The sequence below is a fragment of the Vombatus ursinus genome, unplaced genomic scaffold (assembly GCF_900497805.2).
Source record: "Vombatus ursinus unplaced genomic scaffold, bare-nosed wombat genome assembly UNPS02000582.1, whole genome shotgun sequence".
NCBI classification, from domain to species: domain Eukaryota; kingdom Metazoa; phylum Chordata; class Mammalia; order Diprotodontia; family Vombatidae; genus Vombatus; species Vombatus ursinus.
In genome coordinates, this window is record NW_020940360.1 from 33,780,415 (window position 1) to 33,806,958 (window position 26,544).

Genomic DNA, 26,544 nt, shown 5'->3' on the forward strand with positions numbered 1-26,544 from the left:
TTATAGGAATAATCACATGTATAGGTTACATATGTGTATGTGTAAAATATATGTAAATATATACACATATATAACCTATATCAAATTGCTTACCATCTTAGGGAGGAGAGAGGGAGAAAATTTAGAACTCCAGATTTTATAAAAAATGAAAGTTAAAATTTGTGTTTACATATAATTGGAAAAAATAAAATATTGTTAGAAGTGGATAGACATGCACACATACATATGTATGTGTGTATATGTATATATGTGTATATCTGTATACACACACACACATACTCTCACTTACATGTACACTGTGATCTTGTGCAAAGAGTTTTGGCTCTGGAGACAAAGGGCCTAGGTTCAAATTTGACCAAGCCATTTTACATCTTTAGGACTCCTGATGTGTAAAATGAGAGAATTGGATTGGATAAGATCTTTGGCCCCTGCCAGTTCTAAATCCATTATCCTAAAACCCCTTTGAGGTACCAAGACCTGGACTTGTATCTCTTATGATATAAGTAACTTACACATCCTAGGATTCTCCATACTACCCATCCCCATCCAAACACTTGCTTACCTGGGTAAACTGCCAGATTCAACAATAACTTTTTCTTACCACCTGATTCCTTCCTCTGCAGTGGATTAGTGCTCTCCCCATGACTCTCCCCATCCCCCTGCTCACCCCTGCTCTCCCTGTTTTTTACTCTCAATTCTAGTAATTTAACCTGATTTAACCTTTTCTCAAGTAGACACATTTTCTTTCTTCCTACCCTTTCAGTTCTTGGCTTATTATCCCCTCCCCCCCCATCTCTCTTCTTCCCCTCCCACTCTCTTTGTCCTCCCTTTTCTCTCTTTTTCCTCCTGTCCACTTTCCCTCCTCCTTACTGTTCTGACCATGTCACTCCCCTGCTGAGGAGTTCCATTGGCTCCTAATTGGCTCTAGGAAAAAAACCCAAACTCTTCTGTTTGACATTTAAAGCCTTCTAAATCTGGTTCTAGCCCATCTTTCCGGGCTTATCACACTTTCTGTATCCAGTCAAAGTGACCTGTTTGCTATTGTCCAAACATGACATTCTATCTTCCCTCCATTGCCTGAAATTTACTCCCTCCTCATTTCTATCTCTCAGTGTCCTTCACTAGTGTCCTTCAAGGTTCACTCAAATGACACTTCTTTCACTAGACCTATCTGACCCTTCCCACACCCACCTCATGTACCCCACAAGTTGCTAGTTTCCTCCTCACACAAAAATCACTAGGTCTATATTTTGTATTTTCTTTTTTTTGGGGGGGTTGGCTAGGCAATGGGGTTAAGTGACTTGCCCAAGGTCACACAACTAGTAAGTGTTAAGTGTTTTTAGTTGGAATTTGAACTCAGGTTCTCCTGACTTCAGGGTCGGTGCTCTATCCACTGCGCCACCTAGCTGCCCCTTATATCTTATATTTTATATTTTATGTCCGTGAATGTGATTTCCCTCCAACAGAATGCAAATTCCTTGAGGTCAGTGATTTACATTCTTCATTGTCTCAAAGAGAGCATATATTAAGTGCTTAATACATGCTTGTTGAGCAAATTATTGAATGAAGGCTGGTAGAGAAGACCAGGGCTGCCATTTTAGGTGGGGTTTGGTCACATCTGTAAAGACATGAGTGATGTGAAGGAATGGAAAATGGATTAGAGAGGCTGAATTGGGGAATAATAATGATGCAGTTAAAGAAATAAGTACTGGGGCAGTCCTTTGTTAAGCTAAAATGCTTGGAATTTAAACTTGATTTGCAACTGTAGGTTTCAAACACAGAAGTGACAGGCTGTTAAACATAGGAATGTCCATTCTGGGCCAGAAGGGCCCTTAGAAATCTCTTAGAACAACCCCTTTATTTCATAGAGGAGGAAATGGAGGTGCAGAGAGCTTGTGACTGTCCCAAAGCCACAGATAGTAAGTGGCAGAACCAGGAGTGCAATTCAAGTCCTCTGACTATGGTCAGCACTTTCTGCTACCCCGCATTTTTGTTGAGGTTAAGTTGTTTCAGTCATGTCCAGTCCCCATTTGGGGTTTTCTTGTCAAAGATACTGGAGTGGTTTGCCATTTCTTTCTTCTGCTCATTGTAGAGATAAGGAAACTAAGGCAAACAGGGTTCAGTGACTTGCCCAGGGTCACACAGCTAGTACGTGTCTGAGGCCAGATTTGAACAAGTCTTTCTAACTCCAGGCCTAGTACTCTATCTAGTACAATGCCTAGACTTAAATTATTATGATGGATTATGATAGATGGGCAGAATATAGATTAGGACTAGAATGTTCTTGGCCATTTTGTTTTGATGTGAACTTGGTTCAGGGGCAACCTTCAACATTTTTAAGTGGATGCCTATTGTGATAAAGATAGTTCTATCTTCAACTTCCTATCTTTTTTGTTGACTTCTGTCAAGAAATCTTTGTTCTTGGTCTGTCTCTAATGTGTCCTCACTTATTGCTTCTTATTAAAAATGATTTTTAATTAAATTTTCTTTAGTGACAAATGTGAATTTAAAATGTTGATTTTAGACTCATTGTATATAAGGTAACAGGCCTGTTCATCATCAGAGACCTTATCTAAAATGTAAGCTCACAATTTATTCTATAATTCAGTCTCTGGCCTCTTGTAAAGCTGTCTCATGTAGAGCAGGTAAAGGTAGGAGGACAGGGATGGGATTCAGGCAATTGTTTACTAATTAATTTGTTGTTGTTGTTGTTGTTTCAGTTGTGTCGGTCTTTTCATAACCCCATTTAGGATTTTCTGGCAAAGATACTGGAGTGGTTTAGAATGGCCTCTTTAAAGAAAAAAAAATGAGGCTATTCTTTGCCTCATTTCTTATTAAGCCTTAATCAGTGAGTAGGTATTGCCTCAGTCAAACTGAGACCTGTTAAAGATCTTAGCTTGAAAAGGCCAAGGTCTCCCACTGCATCCAAGGTCATCTCCAAATGTCCTGATCTATATCTTGCCACTGGGCCCAGATGGCTCTCAAGGTGAAAGTGACGCTGGTGACTTTGCATAACCCTCCCTCACTTAAATCCAATTCACTTGCATGTCACATCCTCTGCGAGAAAGAAGTACAAGGAGTAGCAAGCAACTGGAGTTTGCCATTTAACTTCTTCAGCTCATTTCATAGATGAGGAAACTGAGGCAAATATGGTTAAGTGATTTGCCCAGGGTCGCACAGCTAGTAAGTGTCTGAAGCCAGAGTTGGACTCAGGAAGCTCATATTCCAAACTCAGCACTCTATCTACTATACCATCTGGCTGTCCCTTACTAATTATTGCTCACTTTCTATTCATCAAAACCCACCCACCAACCAGGCAGCTAGTAGAGAGAGCAATGTGCCTGGAGTCAGGAAGACCTATGTTCAAATCTTGCCTCTGACGTTAATCAATCAATAAACATTTATTAAGTGCCTACTATGTGCCGGGCATTGTGGTAAGTGCTAGGGTTACAAAAAGAGGCATAGTTATGAAGCACAGTTTCAGCGTCTTTTGCTCTGGACTTGCATGAAACAACAGCAGACTGAAGAGGTTGGCATACAACTACCAGGGATGCAGAGTGGTACTTTTTGGGCTAACGTATCATATTGACCTGAACTTGGTGTATTTGAGATACTCACCCTTTTGGTCCTTAGGCATTCAGCTCTGCTGCCCCTTCCAACTCTGAGATTCTGTGACTTACAAAGTACCTTCTCAGTCATTGTGAGGATGGGGAGTATAACAGCAACTTTTTTGAAGTCATGCTTTTGTCTTGAGTCTCATCTTGAAATTTGAGGAGCCTGGGGAGAGGGGTGTGGCTGTGGTCCCTGGCCTATATTTGATCTTAGAGTTGTGTCAGAACTGGAAGAGCTCTTAGAAAGGCCTTCTAGTTCAACCTCCCTAATTTACAGAGTTGGAAACTGAGGCATAGAGAGGTGGTGTAGTGACCTCCTGAGAACCCAGTGAACTATGTTTTCGATTGCTCTTTAAAAAAGATAAAATAAAATGAACCCACGGCCAGATCCACATATTTTATATGCAGCCACTAGAGGGAAGACTTTTCATAACATATCTTAGGGATGTGTGGAAACTCTGTGATTGAATTAACATAATCGAATAAGGGACCTAAGGAAAAGCTAGTCTAAACAATTAAGAAAATTGAGACCTAAAGAGGACACATACCTTTCCCAAGGTCACACAAGCGGTAAAGGTCTCTCTACTTCAGTTTATTGTTATGTCAATTGATTATTTTTAATTCAAAATTTATTTTAATACCTTTTTATTGTATTAGTTTTTGCAGCATTAAGTGATTTTAGTAAACATTGTATGTTTTACGGTATATTGTATGCTATACATTGTATGTTTTACTAACATATTACTATTTTAGTAAACATTATATATTTTATTATGTATTGCATGCTATACATTGTATATTTCACTAATATATATTATTAAAAGTAAATATGTTTTACTATGTGTCATATGCTATACATTGTATGTTTTACTAATATATTACTATTTTAGTAAACATTGTATTTCATATGATGTGGTTGAAAAGGGCACTGAATTTGGAATCAAGAGACCTGGGTTCAAATCCCAGTTCTGATATTTACCAGCAGAGTAACCTTTTACAAATAAATCCTCTCTAGGCCTCAGTTTTCTCATTTGTAAAGTGAGAGAATTAGACTAGATGATTTATAAAATCTCTTTCATTTCTTAAATTCATGATTAAATGTCTAAGATTTAAACTTGGCTGTTAGGATTCAGGCTCCAGGGACCCAGTATTCCTTTTTAAAGCTTCAGGGACTATGTATTTCACATATTGGAGAGTGGGGTTTGTCATCTCTTTTAAGACATTCAGCTCTGTAGAACTTTTCTATGTCATCTCTGGTGTCTCCTCATGGAATTGGACCAATTGGATTAGGAGAATGAGTTTCTAGGCCCCAGCACAGGGCATTTGGATGGATGATTGGCAGATCAATGCTATTTGCAAATGGAAGGTTTTGCTGTACGAGTCCACATCTTGATGATTGGGGCCTGAGTCAGGAGGAGGCGGGAGACCCTGTCACTGACCGTGCTGGCAGGTCAGCTCAGGCAGAGGCAGGAAAGGCAAGTAGTCACTGACATATCAAGGCTGGCACTCCCTATATCTTGACCCTGGATCTTTCTGGCCTAAATTTCAATTCTGAAAACTGGTTGCCCTACTTACCTCAGCCCCTTGAATTCAGTGCTTTACTGAAAACCTGGTTCCAGTCCAGCTCTGGCATAGTCACTTTTCTTTCTCTTGAGGACATTTTTTCCAGGTCCATGCTTTGACATATACTTCATTTCAGATCATAGACTTAGGTTCCTCTTTCATTTAGGGGAATACCCTGTTCCCTGCACTAAAGGCCAAAGCTAACTTTCCTAGTCAGGATAGTTCAGTCACCTTACTCCTAGATCAGATGAGATTGGGTACATTCAGGGTACAATGGCCAAGGCAGACCACTTTACTTTTGACTTCTCAGTTTTGTTACAATTAATACCAACCTGGAACACACCCCCTTTTGTGAAAATTATGGTTTATACCTCCAGTTCTTTTTTTTTCTTTTTCTTTTCTTTTCTTTTTCTTTTTTTTGCCTAGGCAATCGAGGTTAAGTGACTTGCCCAGGGTCACACAGCTTGTGAGTGTCAAGTGTCTGAGGCCAGATTTGAACTCACAAGAGTCACAGATGGTATCACAAGATGGTAGTTATGTTAAATTTTCATAAGTAACATCAATATTTCAAAAATGTGAATCATCTTTCAGGAGTTTATTTGTAAGTTTGTAACATTTGTATTTCTGAAGTTATTAAAGCTTAAAACTTTATTTAGACTTTGGGGACACCCACAACTTCCCACATTGGCCATATCCAAAAAATATTTATTTTATTCTTTCCTCTGAGTCCTACCTCTCTGTCAGGAGGTGAGTAGCATGCTTCATCATTTCTCCTCTGGAATCATCTGCCCTCTGATTCTTTCTGGACATAAATGTGCCTCTTTAGCTCTTCAAGCCACTATCTAAAAAGCTGCACTTGGAATTGGTGTTCCCAACTCAAGGCTACATGAGGCCCTTCATGGGAAACCAAGGTAGGGAGCTCCGTTGCCTTCTGCCTCCAACTTCATTTCTTTCTCCAGATCTCCATTTGCCACAGATGACTGCTTTACAAGTACAGCTGAATGCTTTACTCTGCCCCTCAGTACCTTGGTGGGGAAGGGAGGTTGTTAGTTCAAGCCATCCAGAATTCCCAGTTGGGTTGACTCTAGTACCTTATCTCTTGAAAAAGAGATAGAGCCTAGGAAAGGGAAAGGGTAAAGTAATACCCATTTATTAAGTACCTACTATGTTACAGGTGCTATGCTAATCACTTGATAAATATCATTTCATTTGAACCTCACAACCACTCTGGGAAATAGGTACTATTAATTTATCTCCATTTTATTTATTTCCATTTCTTGGTTGAGAAAACTGAGGCAGACAGAAATTGTGACTTGCTAAGGGTCCCACAGAAAGTGTTTGTGGCCTGATTTAAACTCATTCTTGACTCCAAGCCTATTCACTTAATGGGCATTGCCTCACTCAAAGTGAGAAATTGGAAAGACCTTAGCTTAGAAGGGCCAAGGTGTCCCACTGCATCCTGGGCTGTCTCCAATTGTCGTGATCCATATCTGGCCACTGGACCCAGATGGCTCTGGAGGAGAAAGTGAGGCTGGTGACTTAGTACAGTTCTCCTTCACTCAAATCAAAGTCAATTGCAAGTCATGTGATCATCTCCCTGATGCCATGGTCCTCTTCGACTTTAACATCTTACCACAATAAGGAAGGCAGGGAAGTTGAGCTGTGGGGTCATGTATGAAGGCAGCAGTTTCTGGTTCATGCTGGGGCTACATGTAGATAAAGAGCAGGGAGAAAAGAGCCTTTTAGATGATATTGGAGGCAGCCTCACAAAATAGAGGTTATAGAGCTTATGGTGTCCTTGAAGGAGAGTGGGGGCAGGGGGGTAGCTAGGTGGCGCAGTGGATAGAGCGCAGGCCCTGGAATCAGGAGGACCCAAGTTCAAATCCAGCCTCAGACACTTGACACTTACTAGCTGTGTGACCCTGGGCATTGCTTAGCCCCCCACCTACCCCCCCAAAAAGAGAGAAAGAGTAGGAGGGAAGAAGGACGAAAGAATGAGAGAGAGCAAGGTATACCTCACTGGCCAATCAGTGCAGATGGAGGGGGCTCTAGTGGATGGTACTCCTTCCATGCATCCCTCAGGAAGGCTGCCCAAAGTTTTGGGTGCAGAGAACAAAGGTTTTAGGCGCAATGACTCTGTGTCACAAGACACAAATGACTGTGTCTTTGACAATAGCTTCTAAGTAATTTGCTTGTCCTTCAAGCGTGTCTGTTATTTGTCCTTAAAGTCAGACGACATAAAACCCTGACAGCATTTCCAAAGTGACATTCAATAATAGTTCGGAGAGAATTCTGTGGAGTCAAAATCCAAGCTTCACTAGCCGGTCAGCTATCAGCTAACAGTTAGGTAACTGTTATGTGACAATAAATCGATAGATAATTATTAAGTGCCTACTACATGCCCCGGTCTGTGCTAAGCCCTGGGGATACAAGAAGAGGCAAGACAATTCTTAGCCTTAAGGAGCTTACAATCTAATGGGGGAGACAACATGCAAATCTATACAAAGCAGGTTATGTGCAGAATAAATAGGAAATAATGAATGGAGCAAAGATACTGAAATTAAGAGGGGTTTAGGAAGGCTTTTCATAAAAGGTGGGATTTTAGCTGGGAGATAAAGGAAGCCAGGGAGTTCAGTAGGTAGAGTAGAGGAGAGAGAGCATTCCAGGCATTGGGGGGACAGTCAGAGAAAATGCCCAGGGCTAAGAGACGGAGTGTCTTGTTTGTGGAACAGTCAGGAGGCCAGTATCAGTGGATCAAAGAATATGTGTTAAGGAATAAGATGTAAGAAGTTGGGAAAGTTTGGAGGGGGATTGGTTATAATGGGCCTTGAATACCAAACAGCATTTTGCATCTGATCCTGGAGGCAACAGGGAGCCAGCCACTAGGGGGTAATTGAGTAGGGGGGTGACACAGTTGGACCTGAACTTCAGGGAAAATCACTTCAGTGGCTGAAAAAGAGGATGGATTGGAATGGGGAAAGACTTGAGGCAGGTGAACCCACCAGTTGGATATTGCATAGTGCAGATGTGAGGTGATGAAGGCCTGCACCAGAGTGGTGGTGTAGGGTTAGAAGAGAGAAGGGGGTTTATTTGAGAGACATTACAAAGGTGAAATTGACAAGCCTTGGCAACATATTGGATAAGAGGGGTAAGAGACAGTGAGGAGTCAGGATGATTCCTGGGGTTTCGAGTTTGAGGGACCAGGAGGATGTTTATTGCCACTTAACAGTAAAAGGGAAGGGAAGAGAGGTGGGGAAAGGGTTTTTAGGGAGAAAGATAATGCCAGGCACTGTTCTAAATGCTGGGGATACAAAAAGAGGCAAAACAAATTGAAACAAAAACCAAATACAAAACAATCCCTACTCTTTAGAGCTCATAGGGAGTGGGAGATACCCCTCAGACAGGAATTAGTATTCCTCTCTGCTGGTTTCTCCAATAGTTGTAGTCCAGGTGAAACTCTTACCTCCTAAAACCCTGTAGTCATGTTCTTACACCACATTTTTTATTTTTTTATTTATTGTTTATTTTATTTATATTGTTTTTTATTTATTGTTTTTATTTGCTTTTTGTTTTAGTAGAATTATTCCATTTTCTGTACAAGATGAAGTTAAAAACATCTGCAACTGAAATCATCTTCCATAAACTGCTTCCATAGATTGGCAACATATATTCTTAGAATCGCTCAGTTTTAGAGTTAGAGACCACACAGGTAACCTAAACTGATTCTTTTTTTTTTGACTAGGCAATGGGGTTAAGTTACTTGCCCAGGATCACACAGCTAGTGTCAAGTGTCTTAGGTCAGATTTGAACTCAGGTCCTCCTGACTCCAAGGCTGGTGCTCCATCCAATGTACCACCTAGCTGTCCCTAAACTAATCCTTTCAGGTGAAGAAATTGACCCCAAGAACTTAATTAATTTATTATTATTATTATTATTATTATTAATTTAATGAATCTCTTAGTATAGTATATAATATATGGTACATATATAATATATAGTATATAATCTCTTAATTATTTAATGGATCTCTTAGTATAATCAGAGGACGGAGTGTGGATTAGTATAAAACCATTCTCACTTCTGAAAAATCATGTCTCAAATTTTGTTCCAATAGATCAGTGGTTTGAGAACATGTGATTTGTATGTGTGCAGAGGTGTTATTTTTCTGCTGTGTATTTTCCTTGCTGTATGTATTTTTCTTAAATGACTATTAATGTTAAGTGGCGCTAGGTGGCCTGGACCTGGAGTCAGGAAGATGTCTTCCTGGATAAGCAATATGTTTTAAAGAAAAAGACAAGCAATGTTTTAGAGAAACTTAAGTAGTTTTAGAATAAAGCTGAAAACCTTGATTATCTTTTAATTTTAAAAAGTTTGTGTGTTACATTACTGTCATCTACAAATGTTAACTTCCATAGATTTTTCTCTTAAAATGTACCAGATACCTTTTTTTTGTGCTTTTGATGGATTTTTATTTATGTATATTATTTTTATTCAGTTTTTTTTTAAAATGGAGTAGAATTCCCATTGATTTAAATTATGTTTATTTTTGCACTTACAGTAATTTTTTACCAGCTTTGCTTCTAGGCAAACAGCAAAATGAACTTTTCATCCTTAAAAAAATAATAATTCAAATCTGGCCTCTGACACCTAGCTGTGTGACCCTGGGCAAGTCACTTTACCCTGTTTGCCATATTTTCTCATCTGTCAAATGAACTGGAGATGGAAATGGCAAACTACTGCAGTATCTTTGCCAAGGAAACCTCAGAAGGGAGATCATGAAGAGTCCAACATGACTAAAAACAACTGAACAACAACATAGGACTAACCTATGTATTTTCAACTGTTTTATAAGTTAGTCCTTTAGCCACCTGGATGGCCATGGTATTTTTGTTCTAGGAATTTTCTATTGAGGATCTTAAATTGAGTGTGAGAGAACTCTATCCTCACCTTGAATTTCTTGACTAAGCTCTCATCTTCGCTCCCCTAACCCCCTTCTGGGTTATGGACTTATTCTGGGAGGAAAGACTATTTGAAGAAGAGCTAGTGGCAGTCAGGAATACCTTGAATAAATAGATCGATGAATGAAGGAGGAGCAGAAGAAATTGCCGTGCTTGACTGGAGCTTTTCCAGACTTGGTATTTGGAAATTCAGTAAGAGTCTAGAGAGGCAAATGACTGTGACTGGGATATGGAGATTCAAGTGTCATAAGGGCAGCTGGCATCTTTGGGCTAACACTCCTCACATTACAATGAGTCAGGGCAGAAGCTCACGTTTTAGGGAAGATGCTTGAAAGCCCAGACCAGAGAAAACATTTATGTTAATAATTTTTTTAAGGCAATTGGGGTTAAGTGACTTGCCTAGGGTCACACAGCTAGTAAGTGTCAAGTGTTTGGTCTGAGACCGTATTTGAACTCAGGTCCTTCTGACTTCAGGGCCAGTGCTCTATCTACTACATCACCTAGCTGCCCCAATGTTAATAAATCTTTAAAAAAATAAAAGACCTTAAGCATAAATACACATCATTCCATGATTCTTTAAAAGAAAAAATAAGGCGATGCTGTAGAAACCTCATGGTATTAAAAAACAAATAACTTTATGTTCCATCCTCTGTGGTTTTTAGTATTTTTTTTTTTTTGTTGTTGTTCCTTGTGCATGTTTTCTCTCAGTGACACTGAAGGACAGCCTTTCTTTATAAAGGCATTTATAAAACCATATCCAACTTCAATAGATGTCTTTTAGTTCTTTGTGCTGACTTCTGAGCAAGTTTTTCTTGTTTCAAGGTCCCTTGAACCAAGAAATCTTTATTTTATTCTTTTAACAACCTGTCCTTGAGAACCAAAGTATCCCAGATATCAAGGCTGAATATAAATGTCTCTTTGACAGAATCGGAGATGGGGCGAGAACCAGTAGAACACAGTCTGAGTCCTTGCACAGAGAGCTTTCATTTAATTTCACCACTTGAGTGGATGAAAATTGATCTGATATATCCTCTACCGCAGCTCCTGCCCATCTCTCTTTTCTATTCTCTGAGTTCTCATGTGGAAGAAGGATTAGATTCATTCTACTTGGCCTCAGAGAACACAATATTCATGAGTAGAAGGTTTAGGAAGGCCGACTTTTGCTCAACATCAGGAAAATACTTCCTAGTAATAGTTAACAACAACAACAACAATGGCTAGTATTTATTTAGTGCTTTCAGTTTTGAAAAGCCCTTTCTGTTGTTATTCAGTCATTTCAGTGGTGTCAGACTCTTCATGACCCCATTTAGGGTTTCTCGGCAAAGATATTGGAGTGTTTTTCAATTTCCTTCACCAGCTCTTTTTACAAATGAGGAAACTGAGGCAAACAGGGTTAAGTGACTTGCTCTTTGCAAATATTATTTATCCTCACAATAACTTGAGAGGTAGGTGCAATGTAGGTGTCATTGTTGTCCCTATATTACAGATGAAGAAACTGAGGAAGACAGAAATTAAGTGGCATGCTAAGGGTCACACAGCTAGCATCTGAGGTCAGACTTGAACTCAAGTCTTTCTGACTGCAAGGCCAGTACACTACCTCCTGTGCCCCTTAGTTGCTTAATTAGCATTATTCAGAAATGGAAAGGACCATCCTGACCAGTAGTGAATTCACCATTAGTAGATACATTCAAGTGGAATAAGAATGAAAATTTGTCAATGATGTGATAGACAGGATTTATGATTAGGTTATGTGTTGAACTACTGACTTCAGAGCTCCCTTGAAATTTTTTTTTTATTTTAGACTCAAACACCAGAACTCAAATATGGAATAGAGAAAAGAAAAAGAAACATATCATAAATTTAAATATTGAAACAAATACAAAAAAAAAGAAAAAAGCATGTTATGTGCACAGCAGAACATAAGAGAGGATTCAAAATATATAGCCATAAATTTTCATTTCAAGAAGCCTGTATAATAAATACTACATGTAGTGTTGAGAGCTATCCATCTTTTCTTTCCTTCGTTGTAAGTTTTCTTTTGTTCTCTGCTGTGCACTTTTTCCTTTGTTCTTTTTTCACCCCTTTCCTTGCCCCCCTTGAAATTCTAAGGTAGTATTCTCTAACTTGGGCATTCTATCCTATCCCCTTTTCTCTTCTTTACTGATATCCCCTCATCTACAGGAAGAAAGATAGGAGTATGAGATCATCAAGATATGTGTGGGTGGGAATGGCTTTTTGGCAAAACTGTGCCTATGGAGATGATACTTACTAACACCCAAAGGACAGGCACTTATGGTGGAAAAATGTATGCACAGGGGAGGCTATATTTGGGGAAACAGAAGAGGGCAATCCTTAAATCATCTTTCTCTCCCTGATCTACATATGTGTAAGAGGGAAGAAGTGGTGTAAAAAAATAGCCAAAAGAATTCTTCCTCTTCACCTTTCTTCTTCACATGTATTCAAATAAACACTAGGTGGTAGTATGGTATTAATATTCAACAGTTAACAATATTTTTTTTTAACACTTCTAATTGTCAAAACACTTTCGTATACATTACCTTAAAGGCAAAAGCAGCTGTCTAAATTCATTTAGCTTTATATTTGTTACAAAAATTCTTCATGTATAGCTGCCACAGAAAGGGGAGAGTGGGGGAAGGAGATTGGCAAAAGGAAAATTTGAAATGGATTGAAGCTACTACACCTTGAAAATAGCCTATTGTCCTGGGGGGAAAAAATCACCCTTGATACCAGTAAGTAGAAAAGAATGCTGGCTTCCTTCATCTTTTTAAGAGGGTAATCTCCATGGAGAAGGAAAGTTTGGCTTTATAGAGTAAAGAGAAGTATGACTATGAAGCTGTTAAATATTTAGTACTTATTTATAAAGGGGCAGTTAGGAAGTGCAATGGATAGAGCACTGGGCCTGGAGTCAGGAAGACCTCAGTTCAAATTTGATCTTAGACACTTACTAGTTGTGTGACCCTAGCCAAGTCACTTAAACTCTGTTCGCCTTAATGCACTGGAGAAGAAAATGGCAAACCACTCCAGTATCTTTGCCAAGAAAACCCCAAAGGAGTCATGAAGATTTGGACATGACTAAAATGACCAAATGACAAAAACTTATTTATAAGCCCAATAAGGCAGAGTAACTTGCTGTAAAACTTTCAAGAAATGCATTTGGGTTAAAGAGAAATGCAGGAAATGATGACCAAATGCATGCATAGTCTTTTTTTCCTACATGGTAGAACATTACTATGCCTGAGTTTTAGTATGGACAGTGTCATTAATTAGCTGTGTGACTGGGCAAATCATCCTACCTCTCTGAGCCTCGGTTTCTTTATCTGTAAAATGAGGAGCTTGTATAGGATCTCTATTTTAATTTTTTACTATTATCATATGATTTCAGCTGTTTCACAGCAATAAACTATTGCTATAATTATTTTTAGCTCAACAGACTGTACTTGATTGGAGGCCATTAGTGGCCATTCACAAATAAAACTAGGTTTATTACATCTCACAAGTATGTTTACATTTTATAAGTGTTTAATTTCCTATCTCTTGAATCTATCTCAGGTTTTGCTATGTAACTGCTTCTGACTAACTCATTTGTTTGGACTTAGACCAATATTTAATTTTGGAAATGAAGTATAAACAAAAAGATAATTAACAGAATAGATCTTTGCATAGGTAAAGAGTGCACTCCCTCTTCTCCTCTGCCTATTGGAATTCTGAGCTCTCTTCAAGATTTAACTCAAGTGCCAACTTCTGTATAAGTCCTTTCCTTGTGCTCTTAATTGTCAGTGTTGCTTTCCTTACCCAAACTATACAGTCAGTCAAGAAGCATTTGTTAACCTAATATGTATTTATCTAACATTTACTTATCTGTGCATACTGAGTTTCCCTTCAATATAATGAATGTAAACTACTTGAGGACAAGGATTTCTTTTGTTTTTGTTTTTTTGCAAGGCAATGGGGTTGAGTGACTTGCCCCAGGGTCACACAGCTAGTAAGTGTTATGTGTCTGAGGTCATGTTTGAACTCAGGTCTCCCTGACTCCAGGGCTGGTGCTCTGTCCACTGCAGCCACCTAGCTGCCCTGAGGTCAGGGATTTTTGCTTTTGTCTTTGTATTCCTAGCATCTAGTCTTATACTTAGTTGGCACTTGATAAATGATTATTGAATGAATGAATCTTCATTGATGCTTAGGGAGCTTGCTAACATTTGATCTTTAGATGGAATGTAAATACTTGTCCAGTTCTGCCTCTACAAAATGAAGATACCACTGCCCAGAAGTCTGCTGTATGCTCAGGTGTGAGCAAAGATTAATCTCTTCAGGGAATTTTCGTATAATGTGAGCATAATTCTTTCTTTCCTGTGTAGCAGCTACTTTTCAAAAACCATTTGGATTATCCAGAGGCTAGCACTGTATTGTTTTAGGCAACACATCTCAACATCAAGATTTCCTGCATCGACCATAATTTCCAAGCATCGTGAATAAAAGGGTTTTTTTCCTCTGTTTTTTATTTACACAAAATTAATTTCTATGAAAATTCTTCTTTCTATTTTTCATCTTTCTTACCTTGTTTACTTTTTATAATTACTGGGAGACTTTTGGCAAAAAATACTAATAATATGAAGTCTATATTATAAGCACCTGATCAGTGACCATGTGAAAATGTTGACCACAAGAGGGTTGGAGGATAGTATACCACCATATGCTTTTACTCAGTGCTTAGCTATATTGTATTGGGAGATATTAACAAATATCAAGTCTTTTTGGTTGTTCCCTATGTTATTTAAGAAGAAGGATCACTAGGATTTTCTGGCATTCTTGTAGAGAGTTTCATTTTTTCCCAGTCTTGATCCTCTAGTTAACCAGTTTCACAGCACTGCCTGCCTGCCATTTTTAAATACCTTACTTCTTTGTACTTGCACAGTTTGTGCTCCACCAATCCCCAGCAATGAGTCACCCCCATTTTCTGCCTAATCCATTCCCATTCCTGAGTCACTGAGTGCTTCAGGAGGATGTTATAGAACTAGGCTGACTAGATCCACCACAAATTCATATCCTTTAAAGGCAATTGGACCCTTACAGTAGTCCTTTTATTCCTTTTTTGATCAACTTTGTCAGACTTCGCACAGAAACTTCTCCAAACTTTATTCCCCTCAAGTCCCCAGTTCCCCTGTCTCAGTAGATAACTGGTCTCCTACTTGACCAAAAAAAATCTAATCTATTGGTAGGAATTTTCCTCATCCCCCCTATATTATACTTCAAAAATATTCATCTTCTACTCCTTTACATTTCTCTGAGAGGAGGAGTTAGGCTATCTCGTTGCCAAGGCTAACCTTTCTGCTTAATACTATGACCTCATATCTTCTTTGGGAAGCTTGCTTGCCTTAGCTTCCATCATCATCATCATCATCATCCAATTTTTGTTATTTATTTGTTTCAGTCATGTTCAACTCTTGGTGACTCCATTTAAGGTTTTCTTGGCAAAAATACTGGAGTGGTTTGCCATTTCCTCATTCAGCTCATTCTATAGATGAGAAAACTGAGGCAAACAGGGTTAAGTGACTTGCTCAGGATCACACAGTTAATAAGTGTCTTGGGCCAGATTTTGATTTTTTTTTTTCATTTGTAGCAATTGGGGTTAAGTGACCTGCCCAGAGTCGTACAACTAGTGTTATGTGTCTGAGATTTGAACTCAGGATTTGAACTCAGGTCCTCCTGACTCCAGGGCCGGCACTCTATCTAATGTGCCACCTAGTTGCCCCTGTGGCCAGATATCGAATTCAGGAAGATGTTTTCCTGACTCCAGGCCCAGCACTCTCTCTGCTCTGCTATCTATAGCCATTTAAAGTTTGCAAAGTACATTACAAATATTAGGATTTTATCCTTATAACAACCCTGGGAGGTAGGTGCTATTATTATTCCTAGCTTAATGATAAGGAAACTGAGGCAGACAGAGGTTAAGGGATTTATTCAAGATCTCCCAGCTAGTAAGTATCTGAGGTTGGATTTGCTCTTAGGTCTTCCTGAGTCCCCTGTCTAACTCTTAAGTCATTGTGCCACCTAACTGCCATTATTTTCTTTCTTTCATCTGCAATTTCTACTAGTTCCTTCCTTGTTACCTACAAACATGCTTTGATTTTAACCCTTACCTTGAACTTGCCTTCCCCTCTAGTTATTTTATTAGATTTTTGGAAACATATCTCTGTAAGAAGCAAGACGTTTCCAAAGACCGAGTTTTGTGAGTCTCTGAAAGCTATAGTCTATATAAATGGCTTTACTTCTCCCTACTGTGGAAGATACTGATATTATTTCAAGTTCTGGGCAGAAAGCCACTGTGACATTGAAACTTGTTGCTTTTGTTTTGAGAGAACACATGTGGCAGTACAGGATTTGAATGAAGTTGAACAAGAGAGAGGGAATGGAGGATGGATTGGGGATTAGCAATTAGTTTTTGATACAACAGGCTTTGTTGGCAGCTGTCTCCTCCTTCTGGGATCCTAATAGACTGGTACTAGAAGAGTTGAGTCTGGCTGACCATTCAATCTGGGGGAATGAGAAAATTAGTGATGAAATAAGATGTAGGCTTAAATATTTTCCCAGTTTCTACTAAGTACTCAAGGAATTATGTTCCAGATGTAGAAGAATTATAGCTCTCTCCACAGGCCAGGACACCAAGAATACTATCCAGGTTATGCCTCATGAATAAACATTAAAGAACATTAATCTCTAATGTTGCTCACTCAGTACCACCTACAACTCCCCATCCGTCATGCTCTGACAGGGTATGTAACTCTACTCACCGGCCTCTGCTCTGAGATTTACACAGCAATTTCCTTGGTGCTGCTATAATCTCTGCCAGCATACCCTGCCCTTGCCATCACCCATTTTGCGGCAATAAGCAACAAACCTCAACTCTACCTACTCACTTATAGAAGAGTGGGAGGTAGAAGAAGGAAACCAGGACCTCACACTGACCGGGGGCTGCCATGTTCAACCAGGAAACTAAAGAAATGATGGAACAAAGGCAGGCAACCACGATGTGTGAAGGGCCATACCAGGCTCAAAGGATAAGAGACTGGCATCCATCTGAGGTCAGTCTTGTTCCCAGAGAAGTCACTTGGGACAAAAACTGAGACTGGTTAAAATTTATTTCACCCCTGTAAGAGAAAGCTGAGACATCTTTGAGGGCTAACCCTCAGGGTAAACATGTTATCGAAGGGAAGGGAGTCATAACAGGAGCAATAGGGGAATATAAGGAGAAAAGACTAAAACACTCCATTAAAATCCTAGCACTTAAGCAGATAAATCATCAGGGAAGACTTTAAAACAGAAGAAAAGATGGCTACCCAAACATCTAAATTACCAGGAACATCTCTAAATACATTATGGCAAAACAAAGGAAATCAAACCAACCACTGCTGAAACAGAATCTTGTGGATTCTCACAAGAGTATGGAACTACAGCAGGATGTTCCTAAATAGCTCAGGATAAAAACCATAATTTTGGAAAGAAGAAATTAAAAGAGAACAAATGACAGAATATATGGCATAGCAGAAACAATTAATAGAATAGAAAAAAAAATTCATGATGCCAAGTCTCTCCAAAGAAATGAAAAAGAGAATACAAATACACCAAAGCAAAGGGCAATCTGGAAGAAGAGAAGCAAAAAAGAATGAAGTTTAAAAGAACACATGATCTCTGTACTCAACAAATATCTATAAACTCTAAACAAAACTGATTGATCTTAAAGACAAGATGCATAGAGATAATTTAAGGATCATATGACTCCCAGAAGAACATGATAAATCAAAAAGCCTGAACCTCATAATGCAAGAAATAATTCATACCAGAACTTCTGAATGCAGAAAATGAAGCACTAATAGAAAGAATTCTGATGTTGACTTCCAAAAAAAAAAAAAACCTAAAACTTCAAAGTGTAAGAAACATAGTAATTAAATTGAATAATTCCAATAACAAACAAGTTCTGCAAGCAACCAGGAGCAAGCCCTTCAAATATAAAAGAAAGGAAATTTAAATAATACAAGATTATTCTACACTCCCCAGAAACTTAAAGAAGAAAATGGAATAATATATTTAGAAAAGCAAAAGAGGTCAAGATGCAACCCAAAAACAATATAAAAATCAGAGCCTCATCGTCAATGAAAAAATAAAGATGGATTTCAATATGAGAGGCATTTGAAGCATTCTTATTTTTAAAAAATGTGAGCAGATAATTTGATTTGCAAACAACCCAGACAACTGAAAAACAAGAACGGTAATGAAATACAACTACCAAGTAAAGCACAAGTACGGAAATAAATTACCCCATCTCTAGAGACTATTAAAAGGAGGGTAAAAAAGCTATAAAAGGAAAGGCACCTATGGGGTTAAAAAGGGGGAGGGGAGAAATAACAGAGACTATTAAGAGATTTCTTCCTAAACCATATGAAAGTGAAACTTAAATAAGAGAAGTGCCCGTGGAGGAGAAGTCCTGAAACATGATGGATTAAACCTCAAAACCCCTCCCTACTTGTGAATCAGTGTATTTTGTGGGACTAAACTTCAGAATGGGAAGACCTAAATGGGGAGAGGACAGGTGGAAGATGGAGGGGGATGTCTGATGTGCCAAATCAAGTCAGTGGTAAACAATGAAGGGTTAATAACTGCTGTGGTGTCTTAGCAAGAAGAGGGACTTGAGGAAAATGGGTGAGGTGGCAAAGGGAAGGATTGAAGCAAGAGGAAAGAAAGGAAGATGTTGGCTCAGTGGTGGGAGGGAGTTCCACTGAAGAACACTCTCCTGGGGGAGAGAGAAATTCTACAGTGGGAGATGAAAACCTTATAATGGTTATCTTCAGGAATGTTTGCAAAGGAAACCACTTCCCCTGACAGAGTCCTATGTATCTATGTTCTGCCTCATGAGGAGAATTAGAACTTCTTGGGTTGAGGGGGAAGGAGGGGGGGTTCCTGCTATCCAGAAGGGTGGAAGGGCATGAACTCAGAGAGGAACCTCCATGTAAAATGGGAAAGAAGATGATCATGAAGAGAACAGAGGATAGAATTTGATTCTACAATCAGGAACAAAGGGAAATTTCTACCATGGGGCAATATTTCTGTCCTCACTACCTCCTGCAGGAATCTGCAAGGCAATAACATGGAAATTAAGTGAAGAGGGAATTCCAACTTGATACTTTAGAAGGTTCAATCTCATGAGGAACACAAAGAGACTAAAAAAGGAATAAAGAAGTATAAAGACCATGAATCAAAGAGTGAAAATTTAGAATAGACAGGAAAGAGAATCAATGGATCTGAGCTCCACAAAATTATTCTTTCTCTAGTGAAAATTGGTTTGTTTGGCTAACTTACCTGAGCTCAGATCTTCCTTTCTCAAGTAATGATTTGACCTTAAGTTGTTAGCTGTACTATTTATATCCCCAAACAACTCAATCTAGGCACTAGATCCTTGGAAAACACTTTCTTTATCCTTAATGTATCTTATTTCTAAAGATTGTAATGCTTGCTAATCTCACAGTAGGGAAAATAATTAGTGGCATATGTTGCTAATCAGAGTAGTAACACCTTTAATTAAATATAATTAATTGGCTAGCATAACTTCATTACTTTTTTTTTAAAAAAGATTTGTATTTCCATGAGACAAGAGTTCTTTCTCCTTAATTCATTATGGTTCCTAGCCATTATAATACTCTAGTTTGGTGCAGTCTTGGTTTTATAGAAGTATATGCTCGTGCACTCAGTTTTAATTCAGAGCCCCCAATAAAAATTTCAGAAAAGTTCCCGCCACCCCCAGACCCTTTTAAATCATCTAATAAGAAGTGACACCTCCTTTTCACAGATGCCTCCCTCCATAAAAATCTTATGAAGTACAGAAAATACTTATTTTGACAAAAAAGAAAGATGGCGAATGTTGTAGAAGCTGTGGGAAAACAGGTACATTAATGCATTTGGTAGAACTGATCCAGAAACAATGTGGAAAGCAATTTGGAGCTATGACCAAACAGTACATACACTTTGACCCAGCAATACCAATTTTGGTTATACACTCCAATGATAAAAGTAAAAAGAAGAGGGCTACAATTTATAGCAGCTTTTTTTGTGGTAGTAAAGAATTGGAACCTGAGAGGTTGTCTATCAATTAGAGAATGGCTAAATGAGTTATGGTATAAGAATGAAAAGGAACACTATTGTTTTACAAGAAATGATGAAGGGGACAATTTCAGAAAAGCTTGGGAAGATTTCTATGAACTGATGCAGAGTAAGATGAACAGAACTAGGAGAACAATTTATATAACAATATTGTAAAGACAAATAATCTCTCTCTTCTTCCACTTCGACTATTGAGAAAGAGGGAATAACAAAATTCCTGTTCCTTCTATTTCATGGCACAAGGGGAAATTCAATTATATTTTTAGACAAATAACAGACGTTACATAGTATTGTATTATTTGCAGTGTGCTTACGTACATTCTTTTATTTGATCACCATTACACATTACACAGTAGATAGAGTGCTATGCCTGGAGTCAGGAAGACCTAAATTCAAATCCAGCATCTAAGTGTTTGAGGCTTTGTAATCCTGAGCAAGTCACTTAATCTTTATTTACCTCAGTTTCCTCATCTATAAAATAGGCATAATAATAGCACCTACTTCCCAAGGTTATTGTGAGGCTCAAATGAGTAATAATTGTGAAGCACTTAGCACAGTGATTGGTACATAGTAAGCACTATAGAAATGTTAGCTATTATCACCTGTGACCTTATGAAGTAAGTAAGTACTATTATTATCCTCACTTTATAATTGAGGAAACTGAGGCTATAAGAAGTCAATAAACTCACTCAAGAGTTCTCAAGCTGGTGTGTCTGATATGGTATGTGCACCCAGGACTTCCGAACTCCAAGTCCAACATTCTCTCCACCATGCTGCCATTCTTGGTTCCCACTCGTTAACTAGGCAGGTCGTTTAAACTCTCTGGACCTCTGTTTCATCACCTGTAAAATGTGACTGTTGTCCTGGATATCCTCTGAAGGCCCAGATAAATTTTATTTTTTTCCAGCAATATAAAGTAATCCTTTAGTAGTTTGATTGATGTGGCATTGAATAAATAAATTGATTTAGGTAGAATTGTTATTTTTGTCATATTGGCTCAGCCTACCCATGAGCAACTAATATGTATCCAAATATTTTGCTCTGTATTTGTGTAAAGAGTGGTTTGCATTGTATTCATATACCTCCTATAAATGTCTTGACAAGTAGACTTCCAAATATTTTATATTTTTAAGGTTATTTTAACTATTGAAAAGATCTTGCTCAGTTTTGTTAATATATAGAATTGCTTATGATTTGTGTTTTTTTTAATATCCTGTAACTTTGCTGAACTAAACTGTTTCAATTAATTTTTTAATCGACTCTCTAGAATTTTTTAAGTAAACCATATCATAGGCAGCCAGGTGGTGCAGTGGATAGGTACAGAACTTTAAAGGAAGGAAGACCTGAGTTTGACCCTTGGCAAGTCATTTAAGCTATTTATACCTCACTTTTGTCATCTGTAAAATGGAAATAACAATAGCACCTATTTCATTTTTATGAGAATTAAATAAGTTAACATCTATAATGTGCTTTGTAAACCTTAAAGTGCTATATAAATGCTACTTGCTAGCTATCAAAAATAACTTTATTTCCTCTTTGCCAATACTTATTCCCTCAATTTATTTTTCTCATCTTATCACTGTAGTTAGTACCACCTAGTAATGGTGTTAAGGGATGTCCCTGCTTTCCCCTAATGTAATTAGAAACATCTCTGGTTTTTCTTTATTATATATAATGCTGGTTCTTGGTTTTAATTAGATACTTTTTGTTATTTAGTCATTTTAGTTGTGTCTGACTCTTCATGACCCTATTTGGAGTTTTCTTGGCAAAGATACTGGAGTCTTCTTCTCCAACTCATTTTATAGATGAAGAAATAGAGGCAAACAGGGGGTAAGTGACTTGCCCAGGGTCACACATCTGGTAAGGATCTGAGGCTCAATTTGCATCTATTGAGATAATCATATTATTTCTGTTAGTTTTGTTGTTGATATGGTCAATTATGCTGATACTTTTCCTAATATTCTAGCCCTGCATTCCTGGTGTAAATCCTACCTGGTCATAGTGTGTTATCCTCAAAATAAGTTGCTATAATCTCTTAGCTAATATTTTATTTAAAATTTTTGCATCTATACTTATTAGGAAAATTGGTCTATAATTTTCTTTCTTTGTTTTGGTTCTTTCTGGTTTAGGTATCAGCACCATATTTGTATCATAAAAAGAATTTGATAGGACTCCTTCTTCATCTATTTTCCCAAATAGTCTATATAGTATTGGAATTAATTGTACTTTAAATGTTTGATAGAATTCACTTGTAAATCCATTTGGCCCTGGAGATTTTTCCCTAGGAAGTACATCAATGACTTGTTCAATTTCTTTTTCTGACATGGGGTTATTTAAGTATTTTACTTCCTCTTCTGTTAATCTGAGCAATTTATATTTTTGTAAATATTCATCCATTTCACTAAGATTGTCAAATTTATTGGCATACAGTTGGGCAAAATAATTCCTAATTATTGTTTTGATTTCCTCTTGATTGGTAGTGAATTCACCCTTTTCATTTTTGATGCTGGTAATTTGGTTTTCTTCTTTTTAATTAAGCTAACCAAAAGTTTATCTATTTTATTTTTTTTTAAATAAAAACAGCTCTTAGTTTTATTAGCTCAATAGTTTTCTTAGTTTCAATTTTATTAATCTCTCCTTTGGTTTTCAGAATTTCTAATTTGGTGTTTAATTGGGGATTTTTAATTTGTTCTTTTTCTCAATTTTTTAGTGGCATGCCCAATTCATTGATGTCTTCTTTCTCTATTTTATTTATATAAGCATTTAGAGATATAAAACTTCCCCTAAGATCCACTTTTGCTGCATCCCATAAGTTTTGGTATGTTGTCTTATTATTGTCATTCTCTTAGATGAAGTTATTGATTGTTTCAATGATTTGTTGTTTGACCCACTCATTCTTTAGGATTAGATTATTTAGTTTCCAATTCATTTTTAGTCTATATTTCTATGGCCCTTTATTACATGTAATTTTTGTTGCTTCATGATCTGAAAAGGATACATTTAATATTTCTACCTTCCTGCATTGGATTGTGAGGATTTTATGCCCTAGTACATAGTCAGTTTTTGTGTAGGTGCCATGTACCACCGAGAAAAAAGGCATATTCCTTTCTATCCATATTTAGTTATCTCTAGAGGCCAACCATATCTAACTTTTCTAAAATTCTACTCACCTCCTTAACTTCTTTCTTGTTTATTTGGTGTGAGGCTCAATTTAAACTCAGGTCTTCCTGAGTCCAGGCGTGGCACTTTATCCACAGTGCCACCTAGCTGCCCATTAGATAGTACTGCTTATCATATTGAGGAAAAATCCATTTTTCCAATGCTGTCTAGTATTTTTAACCCAATATGATTGGATGTTGTATCTTGTCAAAAGCTTTTTCTGCATCTATTGGTATAGTCATATAATTTTTGTTTTTCTTGTTAATATGGTAGATTATAATTTTCCTAATATTGACTCTGCCTTGCATTCCTGATCATAGCATTTAATCTTTGTTGTGGTGGTCTCCTTGCTAAAATTTTATTTAAAAAACTTTTGTCAGTATTCTTTAGGGACATTGGTCTATAGTTTTCCTTCTCTGTTTCGACTCTCCTTAGGGTAAGCTTCAAGACTATAGCTGACTCATAGAAGGATTCACATCTTATTAATGACTCCATTTTTAATCCCTGTAGTGTTTTGGAGCTATCTGTTGGAAACCATGAAGCTTCTCAGGAAATACCAGAATATACAAGACATTGCAGGGAGCTCCATCCCAGTCAGATCTCTCCTGAAGTACAGGCCCCTTTACCCACAGAGACTGGAATCCTCAAAAAGGTAAAGAATGTAGTGGTTGGGCTGAGGCACTGAACATTTTGTTTGTTTGTTTTTTATTAGGAGCTTAATTTTATAGAAAATTAAAGAACCATGTAAACATTAGACTGTGTAGCTCAGGCCTGCACAACATATGGCCTGTGAGCCACTTGTAGCCCGCCAAAGCAGCCCACAGGTGGTATGTTGTGCAGGCCTGATATAGGTCATTCCAAATGCTCTTCTGATCTTTCTTTTTTTTTTTTTTGATCTTTCTTATTGTATGCATTTTGATATTCCCATATTCCATCAGTACATACTTTATGTTCTTTTTAAATTTTTACTTAATAATATTTTATGAAAAAAATCTATATATTAACATTCCATGATATCTGCCATCTTAATAACTATATAGTATTACTTGTAAAAAATGCACCAAGTTTGCTTAGCTCTTCTCCCATTATATGGGCAGTTAGGTGGAGCAGTGGATAGAGCATTGGGCCCAGAAAGACCCATCTTCATGAGTTCAAATCTGGCCTCAGATACTTATTAACTGTGTGACCCTGGGCAAGTCACTTAATCCTATTTGCCTCAGTTCCTCATCTGCAAAATAAGCTGGAGAAAGAAATGGCAAACCACTCCAGTATTTTTGCCAAGAAAACCCCAAAAGGAGTAAAGAAGTTTCAGAAATGACTAAAAAAAGACTTAAACAAGTCTCCTATTGTAGGGTATTTGCATCATTATCAATTTTAGCCTATTAGTGCTGCAATGATTGTCTTTGAACACATACCCCTTCTTCCCCCTTCTAACCTACTTCTGCACAGTTTGTTTCCTAGAGTGTTGCTACTAGGTCAAAATGTATATTCAGATTTGTAATTCTTGTTTATGTGTTATTGGATTACTCTTCAGAAAGAGTAAATCAGATGAACATACTATAAGCAGTGCATGAGCAAAAATATTGCTTCTCAGCACCATGACCGCAGCTTTGTTTTAATTTGCCTTTTTTGAATTTTCTTTTTTGTTATGAATGTAATTATCAACAAATGTGACCATTTTGGTATACAAACAAAAACAAAAGAGGATTTATGTGGAATTGTAAATAACTGCTACATACATTTTTTGAAAAGAAAATGAATAAGTAAATGAAAAGTGCTTTATTAAATAATTACTGTATACCAGGGAGTGCATTAAGCTCTGGGGATACAAATAGAAAAATTGATACGGTTCCAGCTCTTAAGGAGGCAACATGTAAAATAAAGTTCTTCTGCAGAGCCCATGGAAAGACCTAGAATTCCAAACTGTTTGGTTGAGAGGCAGATCCAAGGTGCAAGAGTTTTCAGTTACATTAATCTAATCCAGTCAACATTTATTAAATGAGTACTATGTGCCAGGCACAGTGCTAAGCATTGGGAATACACTTAATAAAAAGAAAGATAATACTTAATCTCAAGGAGCTTACGGTCCAATGCAGGAGACCACACATGAAAGGAAGCAGGAAATTGGGGGAGGAAGACAAGAGGGTACTGGCATGGAGGCATCTTGTTCTATGTAGTTAAAACCAAGCAGAGCTGCAGATGCAGAGTGAAACGAGCTGAAAAGTCCAGTTCTGCCCTTGAAAAAGGAAGGCATTTGGAGGAGTTTGTTATTCTACTCTCCAGTCCTCCAATCAGAGGGGAGAGCAGGCTGAGGGAGGTGGTCTGAGTCAAGACTTGAGGTAGCTGCGTTGGTTCTCTTCCAGAATAAAGGATGAACAACAACAATAACAGCTGCACTGTGATAAGTTTGGAGGTGATGAGCTTAACCTGGGAGGGATATCTTTTTCCTGCTATTGATATCAGGCTGAGCAACAGATGCTGAGTGGTCAGATGAGTGTCAGGGGTGTGATAGGCATAGAGGAATGGTAGATAGATGGTAGATCCCATATGGTACATAGGTGGTAAATCCCAAAAGACATTAGAAGAAGGCAGTGGCAGGATAGAGAATAAGGCCTGGTGGTATGTTGAATTTATTTCTGACAATAACAAAATTGTCTTGTTTATTTGTATCTTCTGAACATTGACTTGTTTTTTCTGTTTATTTAAAATGTTTTAGTGATACTATTTTCTTTCCTTTAAAAAAGAACCTCTTTGTTACTACCTACTAACTTGCCCCTATCCCTACCCCTACCCCTTTTTTATAGAAGCCCTTGCCTTCTTACAAATAAGCACAATCACAGAAAACAAATCTGCCCATTGGCAGAGTCTGAAAATCTATGTCTCATTCTGCACCTCTAGTCCATCAACTGCCAAGAGTCAGGAAGTATCAGTCCAGGACGTCACGATTGGTCACACATTGGTCAGAGTTCTTTCAAAAAGTTATTTCCTCTTATATTTTGTAGTCATTGTATATTAATTTGCATTTTTACATTGTTGGTAAAGTTGTACATTTGAGTTATTAAGGTACAAAGAAAGACAAACAG

The 26,544-nt window shown here is 37.8% G+C and overlaps 1 protein-coding gene across 1 annotated transcript in view; it reads left to right on the forward strand.

The window, feature by feature from the left end:
• Positions 1-26,544, forward strand: part of CRYBG1 (crystallin beta-gamma domain containing 1) — a 266,595-nt gene that overhangs the window by 76,600 nt on the left and 163,451 nt on the right. Inside the window, exon 2 of the mRNA XM_027855375.1 lies at positions 23,972-24,113. Coding sequence (XP_027711176.1) covers positions 23,972-24,113 — 142 coding nt within the window. The remainder of the gene's footprint in view (positions 1-23,971; positions 24,114-26,544) is intronic.